This window comes from Coenobita brevimanus, chromosome 57 (assembly GCF_032717465.1).
Source record: "Coenobita brevimanus isolate Jiangsu-jjx chromosome 57, ASM3271746v2, whole genome shotgun sequence".
Classification (NCBI taxonomy): domain Eukaryota; kingdom Metazoa; phylum Arthropoda; class Malacostraca; order Decapoda; family Coenobitidae; genus Coenobita; species Coenobita brevimanus.
The window spans coordinates 16,172,610-16,196,342 of NC_137010.1; the positions used below are offsets into that span (position 1 = coordinate 16,172,610).

The 23,733-nt window shown below is 44.1% G+C and overlaps 1 protein-coding gene across 3 annotated transcripts in view; it reads right to left on the reverse strand.

Moving 5' to 3' along the window:
• LOC145402291 (soluble calcium-activated nucleotidase 1) overlaps positions 1–23,733 on the reverse strand; it is a 91,505-nt gene that overhangs the window by 37,505 nt on the left and 30,267 nt on the right. For 2 of the 3 annotated variants that reach the window (XM_080274424.1, XM_080274423.1), the window contains 2 exons: positions 22,937–23,115; positions 4,639–4,771 (listed from right to left, as the gene is read on the reverse strand). In XM_080274424.1, coding sequence (XP_080130550.1) covers positions 4,639–4,771; positions 22,937–23,115 — 312 coding nt within the window. The remainder of the gene's footprint in view (positions 1–4,638; positions 4,772–22,936; positions 23,116–23,733) is intronic. The other variant, XM_080274425.1, reaches the window with a different exon arrangement.

Here is a 23,733-nt window from a genome sequence, read left to right on the forward strand (position 1 = left end):
ATAAGTAAACAGCACAGATATATTTAGGCAGAGAATGACAGGAAAGCCGAAGCCAGAGTGTGGAGAATTCAGAAGAATCAAGTTCAGGAACACGGGAGCAAGATAAGTCGTTGCGTATGTATACACAACAGCCACCTTTGGCTTTGAAATGAGTATAGAGAAAGTAGGAGGATACAGAAAAGGGTTTGCTGTCAGTTGCCTCAGACAGCTGAGTCTCCGTTAGAAAAAGAAGGTGAGGTTTAGAGGAGGAGAGGTGGTGCTCAACAGAGTGAATGTTAGATGAAAGGCCGCGAATGTTGCAGAAATGAAGAAGAAGAGAGTCAGACAGTGGTTCCAGGCACCTCGAGTCGTCACCGGGAGAGGGGCAGATGGCGGGGGCATTTATGGTCCCCCCCCCGGGGACTCCGAGGCTGGGTGAATTGACGCCATTTTTGGTGAATTTTGAATAGGAAGTGTAGTGTGTACTGTGCATGTAGTTTGGTGAAGATAGTTAGAGAAATTTGTACTGGAGAGCATGCTGGCCTACTCTCTGTGTAACTGAGACACTGAAAAAGTTCAGCAAAGGGGGATGGTCAGGAACTAGTTCTGAAGGCTGATGAAATGGGAGCTCCAGCACTCCCTGTCATCAGCTTTCCATCCACCTCGGGAGTACTGCCCTGCTCGACTGGTGCTACAGTCTACCTCTAATACCACTACATCTCTTGTGCACCCACTTATCACAAGCACTGCACAAGATGGAATTACTTCCCATGCCCTTGTGGCAAAATTGCACATGGCCACTCTCCCTCTTCTTTGACAGTACTGCTACCAACCCTTGATATCATCACTTTTGTTTTATCTGCATTTACTCTTAAGCCCTTTTGCCCTTTACCATCTCTTCACTTTCTAAATCTTTCCTCCACCTCCCTTTCATCCTCTGCAGTCAACACAAAATCATCAGTATACAACATCTCCCATGGGAGGCCATTTCTGAAGTCACATGAGAGGGCTTCAAGTACCATGATAAAAAGCAAGGGACTCAAAACTGACCCCTGATGCACACCAACATTCACGGGAAACTCATCACTCAAATCTCCATTCACCCTTACCTGGGAGCGAGCACCCACATACATGGCCATAACCACCCTAACCAGCCACTCCTCAATCCTAAGCTTTCTCATTACCCACTTTACCACCTCTCCAGGGACTCCATCAAAGGCCTGCTCCAAATTAACAAAAACAAAGTACAGTTCCGTTTTCTTTCCTACATATTTTTCCTGAGCTGTCGAACAATGAATATGGCATCAGTGGTCCCCCTGCCTGGCATAAACCCAAACAGCATCTCATCAATATTCGGTCTTTCTCTAATCTTACCTTCTAGAACCCTCTCCATTACCTTCATTATCTGATCTAAAAGCTTTATACCTCTATAATTTCCTCTTTCCAGGGCATCACCCTTCCCCTTGTACACATTTACAATTACAATCTTCAGCCAATCATCTGGGACAACACACTCATATATAATCATATAAATCAGGTCAGTGACTAACCTCACCCCTATATCTCCTGAGGCCTTCAACATTTCAGCAGTCAACCCAGACACACCTGCTTCCTTCCCCACCTTCATCTTGCCTCTTGCCTCAATCACAGTAGCAACGCCAATCAAATGCCAAGAGCCAAACACTGGATCTGCTGGCTCGAAACCTTGCCTGTCCCAGTCAAATTCCTCATTCAACAACTGGCTATAATGCTTTCTCCATGCATCTTTAATATCCCCACAGTTCACCACTACCTTTTCTTCATCATTATTCACATGCTGCTCACCTGTAATATCCTGATTCTCCCACTTCACCTGATTTGCCACCTTAAATATCATATTCTTCCTTTCTATATGATTTAGGTTATCAAGTAAAAGTCTCTATGATTCAGACTTCACCCTGTATACCTCTCTTTTAGCCTTACACTTGGTAGCCAAGTATTCCTCTTTGTTACCACCCATCTTCCATTCCCAGAAAAGCCTTCTTTTCTCCTTAACTGCAGCTTCTACACCCTTATCACACCACCAAGTTACTTTATGTCTTGGTGGGCCTCTTGTCCAACTGCATTCTGCATCAGTAACCCTCAAGAGGTTGTTCTTGAGGGGGTCTGTACTGTTCATAAACACCTCTGTCAACAGCTCCCTGTTCAGCCACCACTCTCCTCATCTCGCCATGGAAAGTATCCATTACTGCTTGGTTTTCCAGCTTCCATATTTTCCTCCTAGGGGCATAAGTCCTCTTTTTCATCACTCGCTCGTTAAGTACCATGTCACATATCAATAATTTGTGCTGCTGCATTCACTCTTTGCTTCCTATAACTTTAACATCCCTCACTAACCTCCTATCAGCCCTCCTGACCAGGAAATAACCTATCTGACCGCTGTTTCCCCCAGGCTCATACGTAATTAACCTACTCTCTTTTCCTAAAATGTGTGCTGCACACAGTCATGTTCATTGTCTCCCCAAACTTGAATATCCTTTCCCCTTCCTCATTTCTTGTACCATATGTACATCCCCCAGGTATTCTTTCATATCCTTGAGCTGCTTCACCTGCATGACCATTTAAGTCCCCTCCCAAAACCACTATCTCATCTCCCCTCATACCACCTACTACATGTATTATGTCATCCCAAAATCTATCCTTCTCTACCACATCCATGCGTGCCTGTGGAGCATATGCCGATATATTTGCAAACATCATTCCACCAAACAAAATTTTCACCACTAATATCCCATCACTTACTCTCATAACATTTATAACATATTCCACCTATTTCTCTGCAACCAACACTCCAACATCCCCCATATCCGTCTGTCCCCCCCTTCCAAAACAGCTTATAACAGCAATCCTTCCCAGCAATCTTTCTGGCTGATGCACCCCTGTACCAGACTTCCTGCAAACATCTCACATCCATCCACCTCCTACTGAATTCCTCAACCATTTCCTCCACTCTACCCCTTAAACTTCCTATAATCCATGAACCCACTCTCATCCCCCTGGGTGATTTAATGTCCTCAGGCTTGCTTTGAAACTAATTCTTGTACTTGGTCACAGTCGGTAATAATAAAAGCAGAGAGAGATGCCACAGGTCCCAACTACTGCACAGTATACATTTCTCATAAGATTTCATGACAATACCTCCAACTGTCCCTTCAAGCTTTGCCTTTATACACACAAAGCAAGGGTGTCATTCCTACTGATGCCTTAACCATGACTCCATCAAACTCCTCAGGCATTTCTAACTTAACCCAAAACCAAACCTAATATATTTATCATTGTAACTCAACACAGCCTATTTCATAACTTCCTTTTCTTACTTGATCAACTATTTTATCTACTTTGGAATTCAACCTAAATGAATTTTTTTTTTCTTTTTATTCACTGCGCAGTTGACCCTCGTGCGGTGTGATGCGGTGAGGATCTGTCCCTTCTTCCCTTGGGGCTAAGATGCAAATGAATGTATGTGTGTGGATAAGTAAATCTGGGAGTGTGTCGTTCTGTCTTGGCTACCTCCCTTTCTTTGGGAGAAGCAGCCAAGGTACAGAGATATAGATAGATTTTTATTTTAATGTGTCCGACTCTGTTCCAAAGGCTCAGTAGTCCTCCTACATACAATACACCTCTACATGTCACCACTTTGGCACTAACACCTACCAACCATATTGAATACATGCCAGGGCTGTTTCATACTGAACAAATGCAGTGAAATTAGTGGGGATATTTTTACATGTCGGTGCATCTTCTGGTAGATCAGTAAAGTCTGCTTTAAAGAAATTCAGATCCTTAAACTGTTCCCTGCCCCAAACAGGGATTCAAACCTGGGTCCAGTGGGACTGCAGGCCACATATCTACTGATTCGGCCACTGCCTCCCATGTTACAGTACTGGTTAAAGTACCAAACTACTTTTACTGTACTAACTAAACATAATCAAACTAACATTTATTTATCTTTTCAAAATCCAACCTTAGTTTAACCTAACACCAAATACCCCAAATTAACTCTTTAGCTGTTAAGGATTTCTCTCTCCTGAGTAAAATTGTTCCTGCAGTAATAAAAATAAAATCATATGTGCTTTCACATTCCCAAGGAGTGTTTATCATCATCATCATCATCATCATCATCATCATACCACTACTTTAAACTGATGAATGGAGTATGCATGATCCAAAAAAAGGAAAAAGAAAGTACAAAATAAGAATTATCAACAGACTACCCAGTGAAATGTGCCCCACATCCCTTGATTCATCATACAACAAGAGGTGTTCCAGTCATGTTATGCCAGCAATGGGGGCAGATAGACCATTTACCCTTAACATCTTCAATCCACTGACATATTATCTGAAAGTAAATATATAATCTTGAGACAGACTTTTCAAACTGGAAGTGAGAGATAGGCTCCATTAACTTCATCTCCAGGACTCGGCTTTCTAAATCTGGGCAAACATGTCTGGCTGCATCAGCAATATAATACTTATAATAATAATTCAAATAATTAATCAGACTGGGGGGGTGATATATATACAGGATTATTACAGTAACCTAACCTCAGGACTCTCCATCTTGAAGGAGGGCAGTAACATTCTGTGAAGTTCAGCCCAACACCACCTGCAGCCACCCACCTTCTTCAGGTAACTAATCCAAGTGCTTTTCTCCGTTGGATGCTTGGAGTTAGTGTCGAGGTCGCTAACCAGAGCAATGCGATACTTCACATACCCACGGTCACTGTATACAGGTGGCGTCAGGGGGTAAGTGCTGAATGTAGGGAGAAATACATTACTAATTCATTGGCTTAGTCATCATCATCATCATCATCATAATCATCACTTTCATCACAATCATCAAGTCCATCACTATCATCAATGTCACCTTCCTATCTAATCACCCCCCTGGTTTAAAGGTGTTGATGTTGTTGTTGTTACAACCCCATGCTCAGGTGGACAGGTACCCAGTGGCCAGCTGGAAACTGGTAACTTCAACCAGACACTGCAAGAGACCTTTTGCTGTGAGTATGTTGATGGACTGTCTGTGCTGTAATCCAGAAAAAGGAAGAGGAAACCTCAGAAGTGCAAGCAACCAAAACAGTGGCCTGTGAAGTGAGGCATACATTCATTACATAAGTAAACTCTTCATTATCCACTGTCGCAATATCTGGCCCAATGCAATGTCCAGTGCTGCTGGTTCGGCTCTATTAAAGCAATATCCGGCAAAATTATACAATATCCAATGCCAAAATTGGACATAACTAGTGGTTCTAAGCGATATCCAGCACTGAGGCATCTCAACCAGCTCGTAAACGGTAACCAATTGGCACTGTATTACTTTATTACTGTACTGTATCATTACTTTTTTGTACAGTATTTTAGGCATAATTTTCATCTTTCGAACATGTGAAAATGTTTAAGAAAGAGGGTCAAGATGAATAATACTGAAATATCCAGCTCAACGCCAAATACTAAGCCGATGGGGGATACTATGCAATATCCTGCGTTCCATGTTATTCACCAAAGGCTTGGCTGAATTAAGGCTGATAATTGAGACTTTACTGCACATTCAAACCTTAAAAATTACACAAGTACTCCCTCATCTTGGCCTAATTGGTCAAATTGTGATGGGTCGCTGATGAAAATGGAATAACCAGAATATTAGATCCAAGTCTGTGAAAGGACAATATGCTGCCAATCACATACTGTATTATGTGTACGGCGTGTCGGGGAGAGCAGGTGGAGATTGTCAGGCGTGAAAGGATTGAACTTGCTGGTGAATCTCTGGAGTGTGTGGAAGAGTTTTGTTATTTGGGAAACATGTTGTGTGCTGGAGGTGGGGCTGGAGCTAGCTCTGTGGCTAGAGTGAGAAGTGGTTGGAGGAAGTTCAGGGAGCTCTTTCCTCTTCTGACATTGAGAGGGCTCTCCCTACGTGCTAAGGGGTCTTTGTATGCAGCATGTGTTAGGAGTGTATTGCTGTATGATAGTGAGACCTGGGCAGTAAAGGAGGAGGATATTCGCCAGCTCAGATGTACAGAAATGACAATGATTAGGTGGATGTGCAGTGTGTCCCTGCGTCCAAGGTCTGGGGGGGCTGGGTTTACGATGGAAGAGTTGAGAGGTAGGATGGGACTGGAGTGTATTGGTGTTGTGATGAGGAGAGGTAGATTGAGATGGTTTGGATATGTGGAGAGGATGGGAGATGATAACTGGGTGAGGAAGGTGAAAAGCATTAATATTGGGGGTGGGGTTATGAGGGGTAGATCGAGAAAGACATGGGACAAGGTCATTAAGTGTGACCTCAGGGTTAGGGGACTGAACAGGGAGGCTGCAATGGATCGTGCAGCGTGGAAAGCCGCCATTAGGTGACCAAGGCTGACGCATGCAAGCATGTTGGAGCCTTTATAAATGAAATGAAGTGATGCACAACAATACCTCGACATACGATACCCCCTAGATGTGATACCCCATCTTAATGATGAGGGTAGAAATTGCACCATACCCCATCTAATGATGGCCAAACCCAGGTTTAACGATGGGTTATTATTTTTCTTATTGATTTTGATCATATTTTAGACTAAAATTGTGTGTTTAGGTGGCTTTATAAACTGTTTTTAGACTTTAATTAGTGTGTTGTAGCCATAGGTGGGGGGAACATTGTCATTTTGGGGTACAGTTTACTAAGCTTGATTTTTTCCAGAGTTATATTTGACGATATTAAGATTTTATTTGTTGGTTTTAGTGACTTATTTACAGGGTTGGGCTTAGGTTAGCTTCCTTGACAGCTAGTAGGCCATACAGACTGCCTTTAAACCTGTTTTTAAGCTCACCTGGGTGGGTTTTGGACTTGGTTTGGGGGGAAACCCAGGCTGGCAAACGGTCTACATTGAAATACACGTTAAAAGTACCCTGATATACAATACCCCGCCTAATGATGGGGCTTTACCTAACCAAATAGATCATTAACCATTTAACCGCGGGCTTGTTTTGCTTTTTCTTGCAGCTCCCGCGGGCATAGTCGCACTCCAATAGACTCTCTAAAAACATTTGCCAAAAATCAGTTATTAGTCCTAGAATATTAAAATCATATATGCTTATGGCACATACCTTCAGCTTTCTCCTGGGGTGTTTGTTGAGCCTTCGTCGAGTACCATAGGACTTGTGGAGACCTCTGAAGTTGGGTAACAAAGTCTCCACTTTGCACTTCCCGACAACCCATAATATGATTACCACAGCCTGATATTATCACTAGAAACACTATTCTATGATTCTCAAATAGTTTGGAATCCATACATAAAAAAAAAAAAAAAACACTGTAAAAGCAATGAAAATTACGAGGGCGTATGACCTTCCCACTTGTGCTAGTTCGCCGCTGGTGTTCTGTCATTTATTATTCATAAAAACACTCACACTTTATATTTCTATTACTATATAGCACTTATATATATCTACAGTCTTTATCCATAGGTTTCCTTCAGTAATAGTAGTTTATTGTCACTGTAGGCATTCAATTTCCTTCAGTAAAATACGTAGCATTCACTTTCTCGTCCTGTATACTAGCATTGAGAGTGAATGTCACTTTCCCCTTCATTCTCATAACTCATAGTATTCATACATGCTAGAGTGAAACTTTCACTTTCATTACTCCTAGTGTATATACTCATATTCTTATAATACTACTCATTTACATTTCTGTTTACATTCTCTGTTTTATTTACATTATTTACATTTCTATTTTATTTACACAGTGTTATGCACTGTCACTTGAAGTAACTTATAAAACTATTTTCCATTGTTCACGTATATTTACATTCGTTGCTTTCACTTGCTGTTTACACATTATAATTCCACTTGCACTGTTTTACTCAATAGAAAGATCGTAGTCACTCTTTATCAATTGTCAGCCCTTTACCTCTTTCCACACAAGGTTTAGTAGGGGGTAAAGGTCACAGGGCCCTTTGCATGGGGCTAAAAAGCGGCGGAAGTTAGCAGGAGCGAATCAGACCTACTTTCACCTTGAAAGACGACAGTGAACTGATAGTGGTGGCCTCCTGCCGCCTGGCTAGGGTGAGTGCAATACTACCAACTGTAGCCTTGTGAGACCTGTTAATATATAGCAATGAAATGATTGGCAGGAAACCAAGACAATACATAATAAATTAGGTAGTTCCAGGTGAATGTAAATATCACTTAGGCTTCTCCCTTCCCTCCATATAAGTATATTTATTATGAAAATAGATTATACAGCATATTTCAAAGGGACATAAACAACGAAAATTAGCGAACGAGTGCACGTGAAGTGTTGTCAGGTGATAATTAGCCAATTCCAGGTGTATGGCACTATCACTTACCTTATTTCTTTTTTGTATATATTATTTGGTATAAGAATAGGGCATAGGGCTTATTTCAATGGATGAAATCAGTGGAAAATTCCAGGGAAGATTTACTTAGTGTAGAATACAGTGTGGTGGCCTGCAATAATTAGGTAGTTCCAGGTGAATGTAAATATCACTTAGGTTTCTCCCTTCCTTTCTTATATATACTTTTATTACGAAAATAGATTATACGGCATATTTCAAGGGGAAATAAACAGCGAATATTAGCGAACGAGTGCACGTGAGGTGCTGTCAGGTGATAATTAGCGAATTCCAGGTGTATGGCACTCTCACTTACCTTATTTCTTTCTTGTATATATTATTTGGTATAAAAATAGGGCACAGGGATTATTTCAATGGATGAAATCAGTGAAAAATTCCAGGGAAGATTTACTTAGCGTAGCACGGCCAGGCAGGCGAGAGGATAGGGTAATGGAGGGGAGGTAGGGAGGAGAGTCAAGAACGGGGAGAAATGGCTAAATTGTCAACAATGGATGAGAGTACAGATAGGATTAGGAGTGCTGACTAGTGTTGGACACTGGGAGTACTGATAGATGATACAAGCCACCACTTGAAAGCCCGGGCGAAATCAAAATAACACAGAATCACAAAAGTGACGCCACGCGGTATGATCCCTTGCTCCCAAGCGTCACGAAAGTGACGCCCCACGGTTAAGGGGTTAAACCGGGATATGCCTGTATATATATACAGTATACAGTGGGCTAACCTACTGCGCGAGCTCAGAGTGCGCAAATCGCATTGTGCATGAGTGACCAAAAACCATAGCCAAAAATTTTGAATGTGCGAGTTTACCTCACAGCACGTGAGGTAGAGGCAGGGAGTGGCTCTAAAATGCCATTTTCCATTAGTATGCGACCTCCCCCCCCACACACACACAACGCATCCATCATCACGTGTCAAGATGTTGATGCGAAGAAATTCCCGGGGCATTCTACTGCGCAGCTTGAGGTAGGAGGCGGTAGGTGCACCATTACAGACAAGGCTCATGCACAGTGCGGATCCGCTCTCCGCAGTTAACCTGTCATGTACAATGTGTGGCTTTGTTTTGCTCCATCCTGGCCTGTACTGTACCTTGGTTGCACCATCCCTCCAGCTCCAAGAGTTAAGAAACTCCTCACGCATCCAACCAAGTTAGAGATTATCAAGCTTAAGAAGGAGGGTCAAGGAAACAGTTATCGGAGAGCCCTGGGACTGGCTGAATCAACAGTGAGGACAGTTTGGACGAACTGTGATGCTATCAGGGCACTTGTGAAGACGTATGGTGCCTCTGACCCACATGGTCGTTCGTGGGTGGGAAATCATGCAATGATACTTATGGAATGGTATCTTGCCACCTTCATAATGAGGAAGAAGGAAGGTGTACCACTGAATGGCAGACTTATTCAGAACCAAGCCCAGCTCTTTTACAAGGCAGCATCTTGCAAGTTATCTGTGGACAAACCTTTCAAGGCATCGGTTGGATGGCTGGACCGTTTTTTGAAACACAAGGAACTCCATCACATCAAACTGTCTGGTGAACATGCCTCTGCCGACGAGCTGGCCGCAACAGAGTATCCTGCGATATTTAGAGTGCTTCTTGAAAAAGGGCAGTACACCAAGGACCAGATCTACAACGTCGACGAAATGTTGTTAGACGACAAGGCCACGCCCAAATCAACTTACATCGCTAAAAGACAGAAACAAGCTCCTGGTCGCAAGCTCCAGAAGTGTAAGATGATGATAATGTTCACTGTAAACCTGTCTGGGAGCCACAAGATGAGGCCAGTTATTGTACACACAGATTCACACCCAACGTGCTACAAAAACCCCACGAACATGGACGCAAGTGGCGTGTACTGGTACAAGTCTGCAAATGGTTAGATGACCGGGAACACTATGTCAGACTGGTTAACGAGACGCTGTGTCCCTGATGCCAGGGCCAAGTGTCGGGAACTGGGCATTCCATTTAAGATGCTGCTTGTACTGGATAATGCACCAGATCACCCTCCATACCTAGAAGATTTGCACAAGGATTGTCGTGTTGTGTTTCTGCCACACTGGACGACGTCACTCATGCAGCCACTGGATCAAGAACTGATCGCCACTGTGAAGCACTTCTACCATAAGCAAGTCTATGAGTACCTACGCAGGAAGACTGACACACAAGAGGAGCTTCATGCCCTACAAGAAGATCACGACGAAGACCTCGATGAGGCACCTGCTCCCGTACCATCTCTGTCAGCAGCTGCATCCCAACCCGCCACAGATGCCATGACTGTTGAGGCATTTTGGTGTCATTTTACAGTGAAGGATGCAGCTGACTTCCTCCTACAAGCATGGCACCAGATTACACCTGCAATGATGAACCATAAGTGGCGAATGCTCGTGCCTCACTGATGCACGACCCATGAGACGCCCATACGACCACTGGCCGAGGCTGAGGCAGCAACACTGACAGCAGCACAAGTTGTACCAGGTTTCAAGGACGTTACATTGGCAGACATACGGGAAGTGCACGCTGCTAATGAGGAACAGCCTCCCAAGGAAGTGTTGCAATAGATAGACAAGGCTGACGAAGAGTCCAACGCCAGGCAGAGTCAAGCTGAGCAGCCTAGTGTGATGGAGGGGAGGACAGAGCTGTGTACGTCAAGAAAAAGCAAGATCCTTGCTGCCATTGATAAGCTCAAAGAAGAGGTGATGGAACAGGAAGTCAGCAACCTAAGAAAGGAGAAGGTTCTCATTGTTATCGACAAAGTTGAAATAAACAGGAGAAGACAGACGCTCATTACAAGTTACACACAGCGGGCTCAAGTTGGTGAAAGTGAGGAAGCAGCTCCATAGTCTGATCCTGTTCCTGTTGAGGATGAAGAGGATGCAATATCAGATGTGTCAGCATTGGATTTCGAGGGGTTTATCACCGAAGTGAGTGACTTAGAGGCTAATGGGGAAGGTGCTCAGGAGGAGTCCGTGGAGGGAAGTGTTGTTGGGTGGGAGGTGCGGCAGGGGGTGTGGCGCTATAAGTTTTGCCGCGCCTCGGAACCCCTGTTATTTAAGTCCATCAGGCCTGTTTACTGTTGTTAAGGTGTCTGCCCATATTTCTGTTACTGTAGCTATATCTGTAGTACAATGTCTGAAAAATTTGACCTTTGTTATGTCTCTAAGGGCCAAAAAATGTCCAGGTATAAGGGGGTGCCGCCCATGTGTTATTTTTCCCACAAGATTACGTATTCTCAGCGAGCGATTTCACAATGCATGAGGACCAGGACCACCCAATCTCTCGCACACTGTATATATACATACATACATATATATATATATATATATATATATATATATATATATATATCCAGCCAGCCAGCCATCATCCAATCCTACATTGCCCCATGAGGAGCGTATGAGCCCAGGGCTAGGCAGTTGGTTCCGACATTTAAGATAAGAGTGACCAACCTCACTCATCCCTGAGTGGCATTACATGAGCAATCAACCCCAACCACCCCTTGGCTATAAACCTTCACTGGCTCAATCCGTCTGGAGCGCAATAATTACCCACTAAACCACCAGGTGCCAAAATTTGGTTATATGGTTACCACCCAGCGTAGTACATGGTTTCCTGGTGCAGGGGAAACCATTTGGCTTGTCACTCAGTGTACAGTCACCCACAGGCAGAAGGAAGTGGAAAGAATGAAGGAAAGAAAGACAGAAGAGGGAGTGTAAAGTCACCTGTAGGCAGAAGGACAAGGAAAGAATGAAGGAAAGAAAGACAGAAGAGAATGGAAGGAAAGAAGGATGGAGAGGAAAGGGCAGACACTCAAGAGCAGCACTACATCGAGTGAGTGGATGGTGAGCGTCCCCACCTACCACTATATACTGTACATATATATATATCTATCTATCTATCTATCTATCTATAGCCCGACACCCTAATCCCGCAAAGGGTGGCCACAGACAAAACGCCTCCAAGTCACTCTGCCACCCACCATTTGACTACCCTCCCCCCAACACACCCCCCCCTCCCTCATATACCTCTCAACTCCACCTCTCCACCTCATCCTCGGTATATATATATATATTTTGATAATGTCATTGCATAGTCCAAGGTTTGTACTTTTATCTCCTGTTTAGTAACTCTTTAACCTAGAGTTCAAAACCAAACAAGAGATGAAAGTACAAACCTTAGGCTATGCGATGACATTATCAATATATTATACATACATATATATATATATATATATTTTGCTTTTATGTTTCCCCCTCAAGTAAGTCGTCATTTGTTTGTTCCAAGAATGCCTTTGTACTTGTCACTATCTGGTGTTTTGATGTCAGTGACTGAACAACAGAGTGGTGCTGGAGTTCAAGCAGCAAGTGAAATGCAGTGAAGGTAATAGCTACCAGTTCTGCCGAGTTGGAAATCTATTTTTAGATCTCTTTGGTGGTAAGAAGCAAGTCAGTTGCAATGAAGTGAAACAGCTACAAGTTTAGGTCAGGTGGAAACTTTGTTTTAGACTTTGTTGGATGGGTGACCCTTGGTCAAACAAGTATCCCCACTGAACCCACATTATAATCGACTCAGCATATGATAAGTCATTTTGTGATGGATTTTTAAAAAAGCATCCTCATCATAAAACATGGGCATGCTGTATGTACAGTACTTGTATTTCACCAATTTACAGATGGTTAGAACTAGCTAATTTGAAGCTGTTTAACTATCAGTATTTAACTGGTTTTGGTGCAGCATTGAAGAACGTGATATGAAAAACAACTTGTCTGAATGTGGCCTGGCTTGACTATGAGTCGTATGACTTTAGAGTTGACCCCAAAACATTCTATAAGGGATTGTTCGTTTATTCATTTTTGAAGGCTCCAACATGATCGCATGCGTCGGTCCTGGTCACCTATTGGTGGCTCTCCATGCTCCTCGATCTCTGGCAGCTTTCCTTTTCAGTCCCTTATCCCTGAAGCCACACTCGATGACCTCGTCCCAGGTCTTTTTCGGTCTACCCCTCAAAACCCCACCCCTAATGTTAAAACTTCTCACTTTCTGCTCCCAGTTATCATCCCCGATCCTCTCCACATGCCTATACCATCTCAATCTACCTCTCCTCATCAAAACACCAACACACTCCAGTCCCATCCTACCCCTCAACTCTTCCATCATAAACCTGGTCCCCCCAGGCCTCACACTCAGGGACACATTGCACATCCACCTAATCATAGCCATTTCTGCAAGTATCCTCTTCCTTCACTGTCCAAGTTTCACTACCATACAGCATTACACTACTAATACACACTGCATACAAAGATCCATTAGCATGGTGGGAGAGTCTTCTCAATGTCAGGAGAGGCAACAGCTCCCTGAACTTCTTCCAACCACTCCTCACGCAAGCCACAGAGCTAGCTCTAGCCCCACCTTCAGCACTTAAAATGTCTCTCAAATAACAAAACTTTTCCACAAATTAAGAGACTTACCAGCAAGGTCAATCGTTTCATGCCTGACAATCTCCACCTGCTCTCCCCGACACACACCACACATGAAATCAGCATTACCTCGCAGTCTACCTCTTATACCACTACATCTCTCATGCACCCACTTATCACAGACACTACACAAGCTGGAATTACTTCCATAGCCCTTGCCGCAAATCGCAGATGGCCACTCTTCTTTGACAGTACCGCCATCAGCCCTAGATACCATCACTTTTGTTTTATCTGCATTTACTCTTAAGCTCTTGTGCCCCAAACCATCTCACCACTTCCTAAATCTTTCCTCTACCTACTTTTCATTCACTGCAACCAACACCAAATCATCAGCATACATCTCCCATGGAAGTCCATTTCTGAAGTCAAGTGAGAGGCTTCAAGTACCAAGATAAACAAGGGGCTCAAGACTGACCCCTGGAGCATACTAACATTTACAGAAAGCTCACCACTCAAATCTCCATTCACCCTTGCCTGAGTGCGAGCACCCACATACATGGCCATAACCACCCTAACCACCCACTCCTCGATCCCAAGCTTTCTCATTGCCCACCTCACTACCTCTCTAGGGACCCTGTCAAAGGCTTTCTCCAAATCAACAAAAACAGTGTACAGTTCCTTTTTCTTTTTTATGAAGGAGTGCATGGGGGATGTGCATATGGTCTAAGGAATGCAGAAGGGGAAAGGATACTCGAGTTTGGTGAGGCAACGGACATGATTGTGTGCAACACATATTTTAGGAAGAGACAGTAGGTTAATTACATATGAGTCTGGGGGAAATAGCAGATAGATTATTTTCTGGTTAGGAGGGCCGATAGGAGGTTAGTGAGGGATGTTGAAGTTATAGGAAGTGAGGAATGTGTGCCGCAGCACAAACTATTGATTTGTGATATGGTGCTTAACCCGCCCCGTCCCGGCCACTTTTCGACCACTGGTACCCCCCAATCCCGGGCATTTTTCGACCCTTTTTTTTTTTTGCTTAAACTTTCGCTTTTGGTCAGAAACAATGGCCGGTGGCAAAGAAAGTGGTCCCTGGGGTCCCTAATTAGCTTAACCAGGTATGCCTTGGTCCCACCTGGCCCCGTGTTCTCCCTATGCGGTGTGAGCATCAAACGTTTTCTATGGTATTATAAGTTTGGGAAACCAATGAAAGTAAGTAGAAATGAATTTATTACAAACATAAAAACACGTGATAAAAGAGTATATTGGATTTTATACAAAAATAAAGCAGAAATAACCATTGTACCATCGTGAGAAACAAGCAAAATCGGCCAACTTGGTTCCCATGAATCGCTAACATTCTAAAATCATGATACATATAATTTTTTTTACTTACATAATACTTCTACAATAACATTATACCATTTTACATTATATTGAACTGTTTTTACGTATTCACAGGCCTTTTGATAACATTTAGCATAATGCTAGCGCTTATTTACGTGGTAAGTGAACTCGCTGTGACTGATGTTTCGACTCGTATTGTGCTTTTTCTACTAACATAATACCTTTCTAATATTATTATACACTTTTCAACTTTATAGAACTGTTTTGAGATTATTTCAGGCCTTACGTAAATATATAGCGTAATAATAGCGCATAGTAACACACACGGTGAAGTCGCTATGACAATTAATTCAACTTACAACCTATTTTTTTACTTATATAATAATTCTACACTAACATTGCACATGTAAACACTTGATATAATTGATATTACATCATTTCTGAACGTACGATGGAACTTAGCGTCATATTTGCGCGTACAGTACTTACACAGGGAGTGTTATCGCGATATCATTTGTTTCATCTTACACAAGTAATCAACTTATAAAATACCTTACTACTAACATTACAACATCATCCACTGTATATAATTCCTATCACATACTTACTGACCAGAATGTGGGTGTACTCGTGACATCAATTATGACAACTTACAGTAATGTTCAACTTATACGTTTTATTCATGCTAACATTACACCCGTTTCCACTTTATTTCCTTGCTATCACATATTTACTGACCAGATTTACACAGTGGGTGTAGTTTTGATAACAGTTCTTTCCACTTACACTAATTCTCATCTTATACATTACTTTTCTGAAAAAATAACACCCGTTTCAACTTTATATTTGACTTAGCACCTACTGACTGGCCTTACCATTATCATGAGCGTCATTTCGCCTTCCCACACAGTTTCAGAAGTGTAGGAAATTATGATATTCCTTGAAACAAGGCTGAAGGCACAACGCAACATTGCACTAGACACACTCGTATCTTGTGTCTTTTCTCTGCGTTGATGGTCTGACTGTCGAGTGCTTACATACATGGCAGCGACGCTGGGGTTTACGACGGTTTGGTTCGGAAGGGATTGCGCTGGGGTAGTGGCGGCCTGCAAGACGTAGGGGAGTCTGAGCAGCACGGGGGGCGCGGGGGCGGTGTGGGGGTCTTTCCTGGGCATGCTTGGCGATTATTTCACGTGCCAGCTCCCTCACAAACCCCTCAAAGGTCTCGGATACTCCGGTGGTCATTGCGTGCAGGTAGTGGGCGTTCAGGACCGTGATGTCGAGCAAGTGGAAAAAGAGTTTCTTGTACCACTTCATCGTTGTCCTGGCACAGTCAACACTTGAAATCATCGAGTCTGACTGATCAACTTGCCTCATGTTCAGATTATAGGCAAGTACAGACTCTGGTTTCCATACGTTGCGCCTCCTCTCGCTACGGTGATCCACGGAGTCTGTGCGGTGCATCAGGGGGCTGTGAACAGTTGATAGGAGGCAAACTTCCCTGTTGTGGTTCCACAGGGTTGCAAGGATGTTATTGGCCTGGAAGAAAACCACCTCATTCTTGTCAAGTTTCCTCCCTATCTTGACCATATGGCGACGGTTTCTCTTGACTGTACCACAGACTCCGGTGTCGTGTTGGTGGAGGAACCTAGCGAGAAGAGGGCTAGTGTACCAGTTGTCCAGGTACAAAACATGACCACGATGAAGGTACTCTTCTATCATTGTCTTCACCACGGCCCCAGAGAGTCCTATACTCCGATCTTCTATTATATCTGTCTGTGCGCCCGTGTACAAGACTATGTCTTGCACATAACCAGTCTTACAGTCACACATAACAAAGATCTTGAACCCGAAACGGTGTCTCTTGCTGGGTATATACTGCCTAAAGGAAATACTGCCTCTCCACAACACAAGACTCTCGTCTATGACGAGGTCTCTGTAGGGATAAAATGAGGAGCGGAACATTTCCCGTAAATGATCAAATACCAGCCTAATTCTCCTCATTTTATCGGTGTTATTTGCACTGGCTGGATCATCTGCATCAAAAAAGTGGAGGCGGCCGAGAATAAACTGAAATCTATTACGACCCATCACCTTTCCAAAGAAAGGTGTTAGGATGATTGGGTCCGTTGTCCAGTAGGCAGGAATTTGATTTTTCCTCACCACACCCATCAAGATTACCAGGGCAAAAAATAGGAACATCTCTGATATAGTCACGGGAAAGTCATACTGTTCTGCATGCTTGCTTGTGGTTCCTAGGCGTTCACTTTCAAGGCGCTGGGATTGTGAAAATATATTTGTCCGTTCTACTATGCGCCCAACAAACGCCTCATCAAAAAACAAGTTGAAAAAATCTAAACGTGACGACCCAGCATTTACACCTGGAGCCGTGCAACCTGACCGCCACTCCTCAGTGAACTGGTGAATGATGGGAGTAAAATTACTCCCATCCTCCCAGTTCCACGTGACACACCGTCTCCAGCCACGTCACCATCGTCCCCTTCATCAGGGTGGGGAGATGAGGGTGGTGGGGGAGGTTGGGGAGGTGGAGAGCGGCGCCTCTCATCACTCGCACTTCTCTTCCCTCTCCCTTTTCCTTTGCCCTTTCCCTTCCCTTTCTTTCCTTTCCCCACATCCTGGGGCTGTGGGGAGGAAGTTTGTGAATATTCAGGGGCGAAAGAAGTGCTGGGGAGTGACTCAACCTCCTCTCCCCTAGGCCTACGAGCACCACGTGCTCGTGCTGCCTCCCTCACACCACTGGCCCCTTCACCCCGCACTACCCCCACACCACTCTCACTTTCACCCCGCGCTGCCGCCACAACACTTTCCCTTTCTCCCAGCAATCCCACCACACCACTTGCTACTTCCCCAGACAAAGTACTTGAACCACACCTTAGGTGTCGTCTCGCCCCACCTTCTGATCCACGTGGTGATATTTTCTCCTTTTCCAACCACTCGGCGATATCACGTCCTAGGCCTCCGTCATCCTCATCGTCCTTATCCTCGTCCTGATCAGAATCGTGATGGAGAGATAGCTGTGCACGTGGTTGGGGAGCAGGCTGGCCTTCCCTTGCCTTACGGTATGTCACATACCGCGTTTTTCGGGGCGAAGGGACCTCCTCATCACTGCTACTTATTTCTTCCTCTGGCTGGACGTAATCGCGATCCACCACATCATCATCGAGTGGAGAATCACTGTCTCCAGTGAAGGCTTCCAGGACGGATGCAATTTGCTCATCTGAGAGACCTTTCCGTGCCATGTCTGACCTCGGTCACTGCTGGCAGGTGAGTGACCGAGACAAGGGCGAGCGCGGGTCACGCGGGGTCTAGGACGCTGCCCGCCTGGCGGCAGGTAGGGGAGGCTTGGGTACCCGGGCAAAACGAAAATCTCCCGCGAATTTTGAAAATTGTGGAAATTATGAACCTTGCAATTGCAGGACGTTGAAGTACGTCCTCGGGACTGGCTGTGACAAAACGTGAGGACGTGGAAGTACGTCCTCGGGACGGCGCGGGTTAAAGAACAAGTGATGAAAACAAGGACTTATGTACCTAGGAGGAAAATATGGAAGCTGAAAAACCAAGTAGTAAGGGATGCCTTCTATAGCGAGTTGAGGAGAGTGGTGGCTGAACAGGGAGCTGTAGACAGAGGTGTTAATGAACAGTACAGAGCCCTCAAGAACAATTTTTTGAGAGTTACTGATGTAACATGCGGTTGGACAAGAGGACCACCAAGACATAAAGTAACTTGGTGGTGGGATGAGGGTGTAGAAGCTGCAGTTAAGGAGAAAAGAAGGCTTTTCTGGGAATGGAAGAAGGGTGGTAGCAAAGAGGAATATTTGACTGCCAAGCATACGGCTAGAAGAGAGGTATACAGGGCATAGTCTGAGTCACGGAGACTTTTACTTGATAACCTAAATCATGGGGAAAGGAAAAATATGATATTTAAGGTGGCAGGTCAAGTGAAGAGGGATAATCGGGATGGTATAGGTGAGTAGTGTGTGAAGAATGATGAAGGAAGGGTAGTGGTGAACAGTGAGGATATTAAAGATGCATGGAGAGAGCATTATAACCAGTTGTTGAATGGGGAGTTTGACTGGGACAGGGAAGGTTTGGAGCCAGCAGATCCAGTGTTTGGCCCTTGGCCTTTGATTGATGCTGTTACTGTGAGTGAGGCAATAGGCAGGATGAGGGTGGGGAAAGCAGCAGGTGTGTCTGGGTTGACTACCGAAATGTTGAGGGCCTCAGGCGATATAGGGGTGAGTTTAGTCACAGACCTGATAAATAGGATTATTTATGAGTGTGTTGTCCCAGATGATTGGCTGAAGATTGTAATTGTAAATGTGTACAAGGGGAAGGGTGATGCCCTGGAAAGAGGAAATTATAGGGGTATAAAGCTTTTAGATCAGATAATGAAGGTAATGGAGAGAGTTTTAGAAGGTATGATTAGAGATAGAGTGAAAATTGATGAGATGCAGTTTGGGATTATGCCAGGTATGGGGACCACTGATGCCATATTCATTGTTCGTCAGCTTCAAGAAAAATATATTGGTAGGAGAAGGGATCTTTATTTTGTTTTTGTTGATTTGGAAAAGGCCTTTGACAGAGTCCCTAGAGAGGTGGTGAAGTGGGCAATGAGAAAGCTTGGCTTGGAGGAGTGGCTGGTTAGGGTGGTTATGGCTATGTATGTGGGTGCTCACACCCAGGTAAGAGTGAATGGAGATTTGAGTGATGAGTTTTCCATGAATGTTGGTGTGCATCAGGGGTCAGTCTTGAGTCCCATGCTGTTTATCATGGTACTTGAAGCCCTTTCACGTGACTTTAGAAACGGACTCCCATGGGAGTTGTTGTATGCTGATGATTTGGTGTTGATTGCAAAGAACGAAAGGGAGGCGGAGGAAAGATTTAGGAAGTGGAGAGATGGCATGGGGCACAAGGGTTTAAGGGTAAATGCAGATAAAACAAAAGTGATGATATCTAGGGTTGGTGGCGGTACTGTCAAAGATAAGGGAGAGTGGCCATGTGCAGTTTGCCACAAGGGCGTGGGAAGTAATTCCATCTTGTGCGGTGTGTGATAAATGGGTGCATAAGAGATGTAGTGGTATCAGAGGTAGACTGCGAGATAATGCTGATTTTATGTGTACGGCATGTCGGGGTGAGCAAGTGGAGATTGTCAGATGTGAAAGGATTGAACTTGCTGGTGAATCTCTTGAGTGTGTGGAAGAGTTCTGATATTTGGGAGACATGCTGTGTGCTGGAAGTGGGGCTGAAGCTAGCTCTGTGGCTAGGGTGAGAAGTGGTTGGAAGAAGTTCAGGAAGCTCTTGCTTCTCCTGACATTGAGAGGACTCTCCCTACGTGCTAAGGGGTCTTTGTATGCAGCATGTGTTAGGAGTGTAATGCTGCATGGTAGTGAGACCTGGGCTGTGAAGGAGGAAGATATTCGCCAGCTCAGACGTATAGAAATGACAATGATTAGGTGGATGTGCAGTGCGTCCCTGCGTCCAAGGCCTGGAGGGGCTGGGTTTACGATGGAAGAGTTGTGAGGTAGGATGGGACTGGAGTGTATTGGTGCTGTGACGAGGAGAGGTAGATTGCGATGGTTTGGACATGTGGAGAGGATGGGGGATGATAATTGGGTGAGGAAGGTGAGAAGTGTTAATATTGGGGGTGGGGTTATTAGGGGTAGACCAAGAAAGACATGGGATGAGGTCGTTAAGTGTGACCTCAGAGTTAAGGGACTGAACAGGGAGGGTGCAATGGATCGTGCAGCGTGGAGAGCCACCATTAGGTGACCAAGGCCGACACATGCAAGCATGTTGGAGCCTTTAAAAACGAAAACGAAAATGATATTTTTTCTAAAGTTGTTGAACAATGACTATGGCATCAGCAGTCCCTTTGCCTGGCATAAACCCAAACTGCACCTCATCAACATTCAATCTTTCTTTAACCATATCTTCCAGACCTCTCTCTATTACCTTCATTTTCCGGTTGAAAAGCTTTATGTCTCTATAATTTCCTCTTTCCAGGGCATCACCCTTCCCCTTGTACACATTTACAATTACACTCTTCAGCCAATCATCTGGGACAACACACTCATATATAATCGTTTTTATTAGGTCAGTGACTAACCTCACTCCTATATCTCCTGAGGCTTTCTGCACTTCAGCAGTCAACCCAGACACACCTGCTGCCTTCCCCACCTGCATCCTGCCTATTGCCCAAGTCACAGTAGCAGCGTTAATCAAAGGCCATGGGCCAAACACTGAATCTGCTGGCTCCAAACCAACCCTGTCCCAGTCAAATTCCTCATTCAACAACCGGCTGTAATGCTCTCTCCACGTGTCTTTAAGACTCCCACTGTTCACTACTACCTTCCTTCATTATTCCTCACACACTGCTCACCTATGATATCCCTATTCTCTCTCTTCATCTGATTTGCCACCTTAAGTATCACATTCTTCCTTTCCACACAATTTAGGTTATCAAGTAAAGGGATGATGCAAATAAATGCAACAACAAATGTTGAACATGTGAATGATCAGGCTCTAATGTAACCAAATTTAAATACTTTCAGGTCATCACAGGTGAGGAACTGGAAAATGTGAGTACGTTTAAGTACTTGGGTAGTGTGATGAGTAAGGATGGAGGTTTGGAGGGTCAAGTGCATGAAAGGGTACACCAGGGAAGAAAGGTTGCTGGTTCTTTGAAAGCAGTGATAAGAAACAGGGAAGTGAGCATGGAAGTGAAAAAGTTACTACATGACAGTATTGTGATACCGACTCTAACGTACGGAAGTGAAGCTCGGACGTTGTTGGAAGGACACAAGTCAAGAGTGAGAGCAGTGGAAACGAGTTATTTAAGAGGAGCCTGTGGAGTCACATGGAGAGACAGGCTGACGAATGAGGATATAAAGAAGCGTTGTGGTGTGGATGTGGATGTGATAGGAAGCGTTATGAGGAACACACTGAGGTGGTTTGGCCATGTGGAGAGGATGGAGGGTGAAAGACTGACAAAGAGAGTGTATGTGAGTGAAGTGGAGGGAGGAAGAGGGAGGGGGAGGCTGAGGATGAGATGAAGGGATGGGATGGAGAGGTATATGAGCGAGGAGGGTGTGAGGTGGGAGCAGGGCAGTGAGATGGCGGGGGACAAGGCGACTTGGAGGCGATTTGTTTGTGGCCACCCCAAACAGGATTGAGGCGTCTGGCAATAGATAGATAGATAGACCTGTTAACTGCCAAAGTCTTCAGAAGAATCACATTCTAAACAATTAAATTATAGCAGACTTACAGTTTCTCTGTTAACTAAAAACATGGTCTTTTTTCAAAGTACTAAAAAATATTCCGAAAATGTTGCTACACACCTGTAGGAGAAACCACTTCAATTATAACTGACTATTCTGGCAAATCCCACCTCTTGTAAGATATTTTACATAATAGAAATAGTACTGTGTTTACTTCATGATCTAGCATAAATACACTAATCAATTACAGTCACTGACATTTCACATGGTGACAAGCTGCTAAGTGTGTGGCACAAATAGGAATGCAGGAATATTTTACTGAACTGACTGAATAAGTTGGATTATGTTACATTAAGATATGGATAAAAGTTAGACAGTGAGAATGTTAGTGTTGGTAAGGTTAACATGACTGTACTCTGATGTTTTCACTGGCAAGGGCTTCCCTTACTTGGGAGGGGGGGTGGGAATCAAAACTTAAATATAGAGTACCTAAAAGTAGGTCAATCACTACAGGATTAACTGTGTATTGTACATGAAATACCAAAGTGGAATGTATTATACCTGTTATAGAAAGTGAACCATCCTCGGTGATGACTGTGACCATGACCGTGGTCCTCACCGTGGCCCCACAAATCACTGGTCAGGTTGCTGCGCCCACTGCCTGGTCCTGGCACCACCAGGAACAACACCAGCAGAGCACACAACCCTCCTACTGCAACCAGCGACACAAACTTTGTCTGCTGGGAGAAGGAGAGTAGCAGGGCAAGTCCGTAGTTGACAGTCGTGTTTCCACAAAAGCTGATGACAAAATAAGGGAAGGACAATGGAGAATGAGGAGAAGAAATAAAGAATGAGGACAGGAATATGGAGAATAAAGAAGAATAACTGAGGAGGAGGACAGGATAGATTAAGGATTGGACGATGGATAATAAGGAGGAAAGATGAAGAATGTGGAAAGCAAGATGGAGAAAGTAGGAAATATGAAGAATGAGGACAGTAAGATGGAGAATGATGAGGAAATACAGTATGGGGCATGAGGAGAGGAAGATGGCAAAAGAGGAGGAAATTTGGGGCATGAGGAGAGGAAGATAGAGAAAGAGGAGCAAAGATGGAAAAGAAGAAGAGGGAGATGGAAAAATGAGGAAAGGAAACCAGAGAATGACGACATGAAAATGGAGAATGAGGAGGGAAGATGGACAGATGGTATCCTTGAGGCACTGTGACGATTGGGTATTTGTGCTGCAGCCACCCACAATAATCTTTTGAGAGAAGGTAAAATGTTTGACAGACAAACAAACACAGATACACAAACAAAGAGAAAGGTAGACAGATATTGTAACAGACACACACAGTTACAT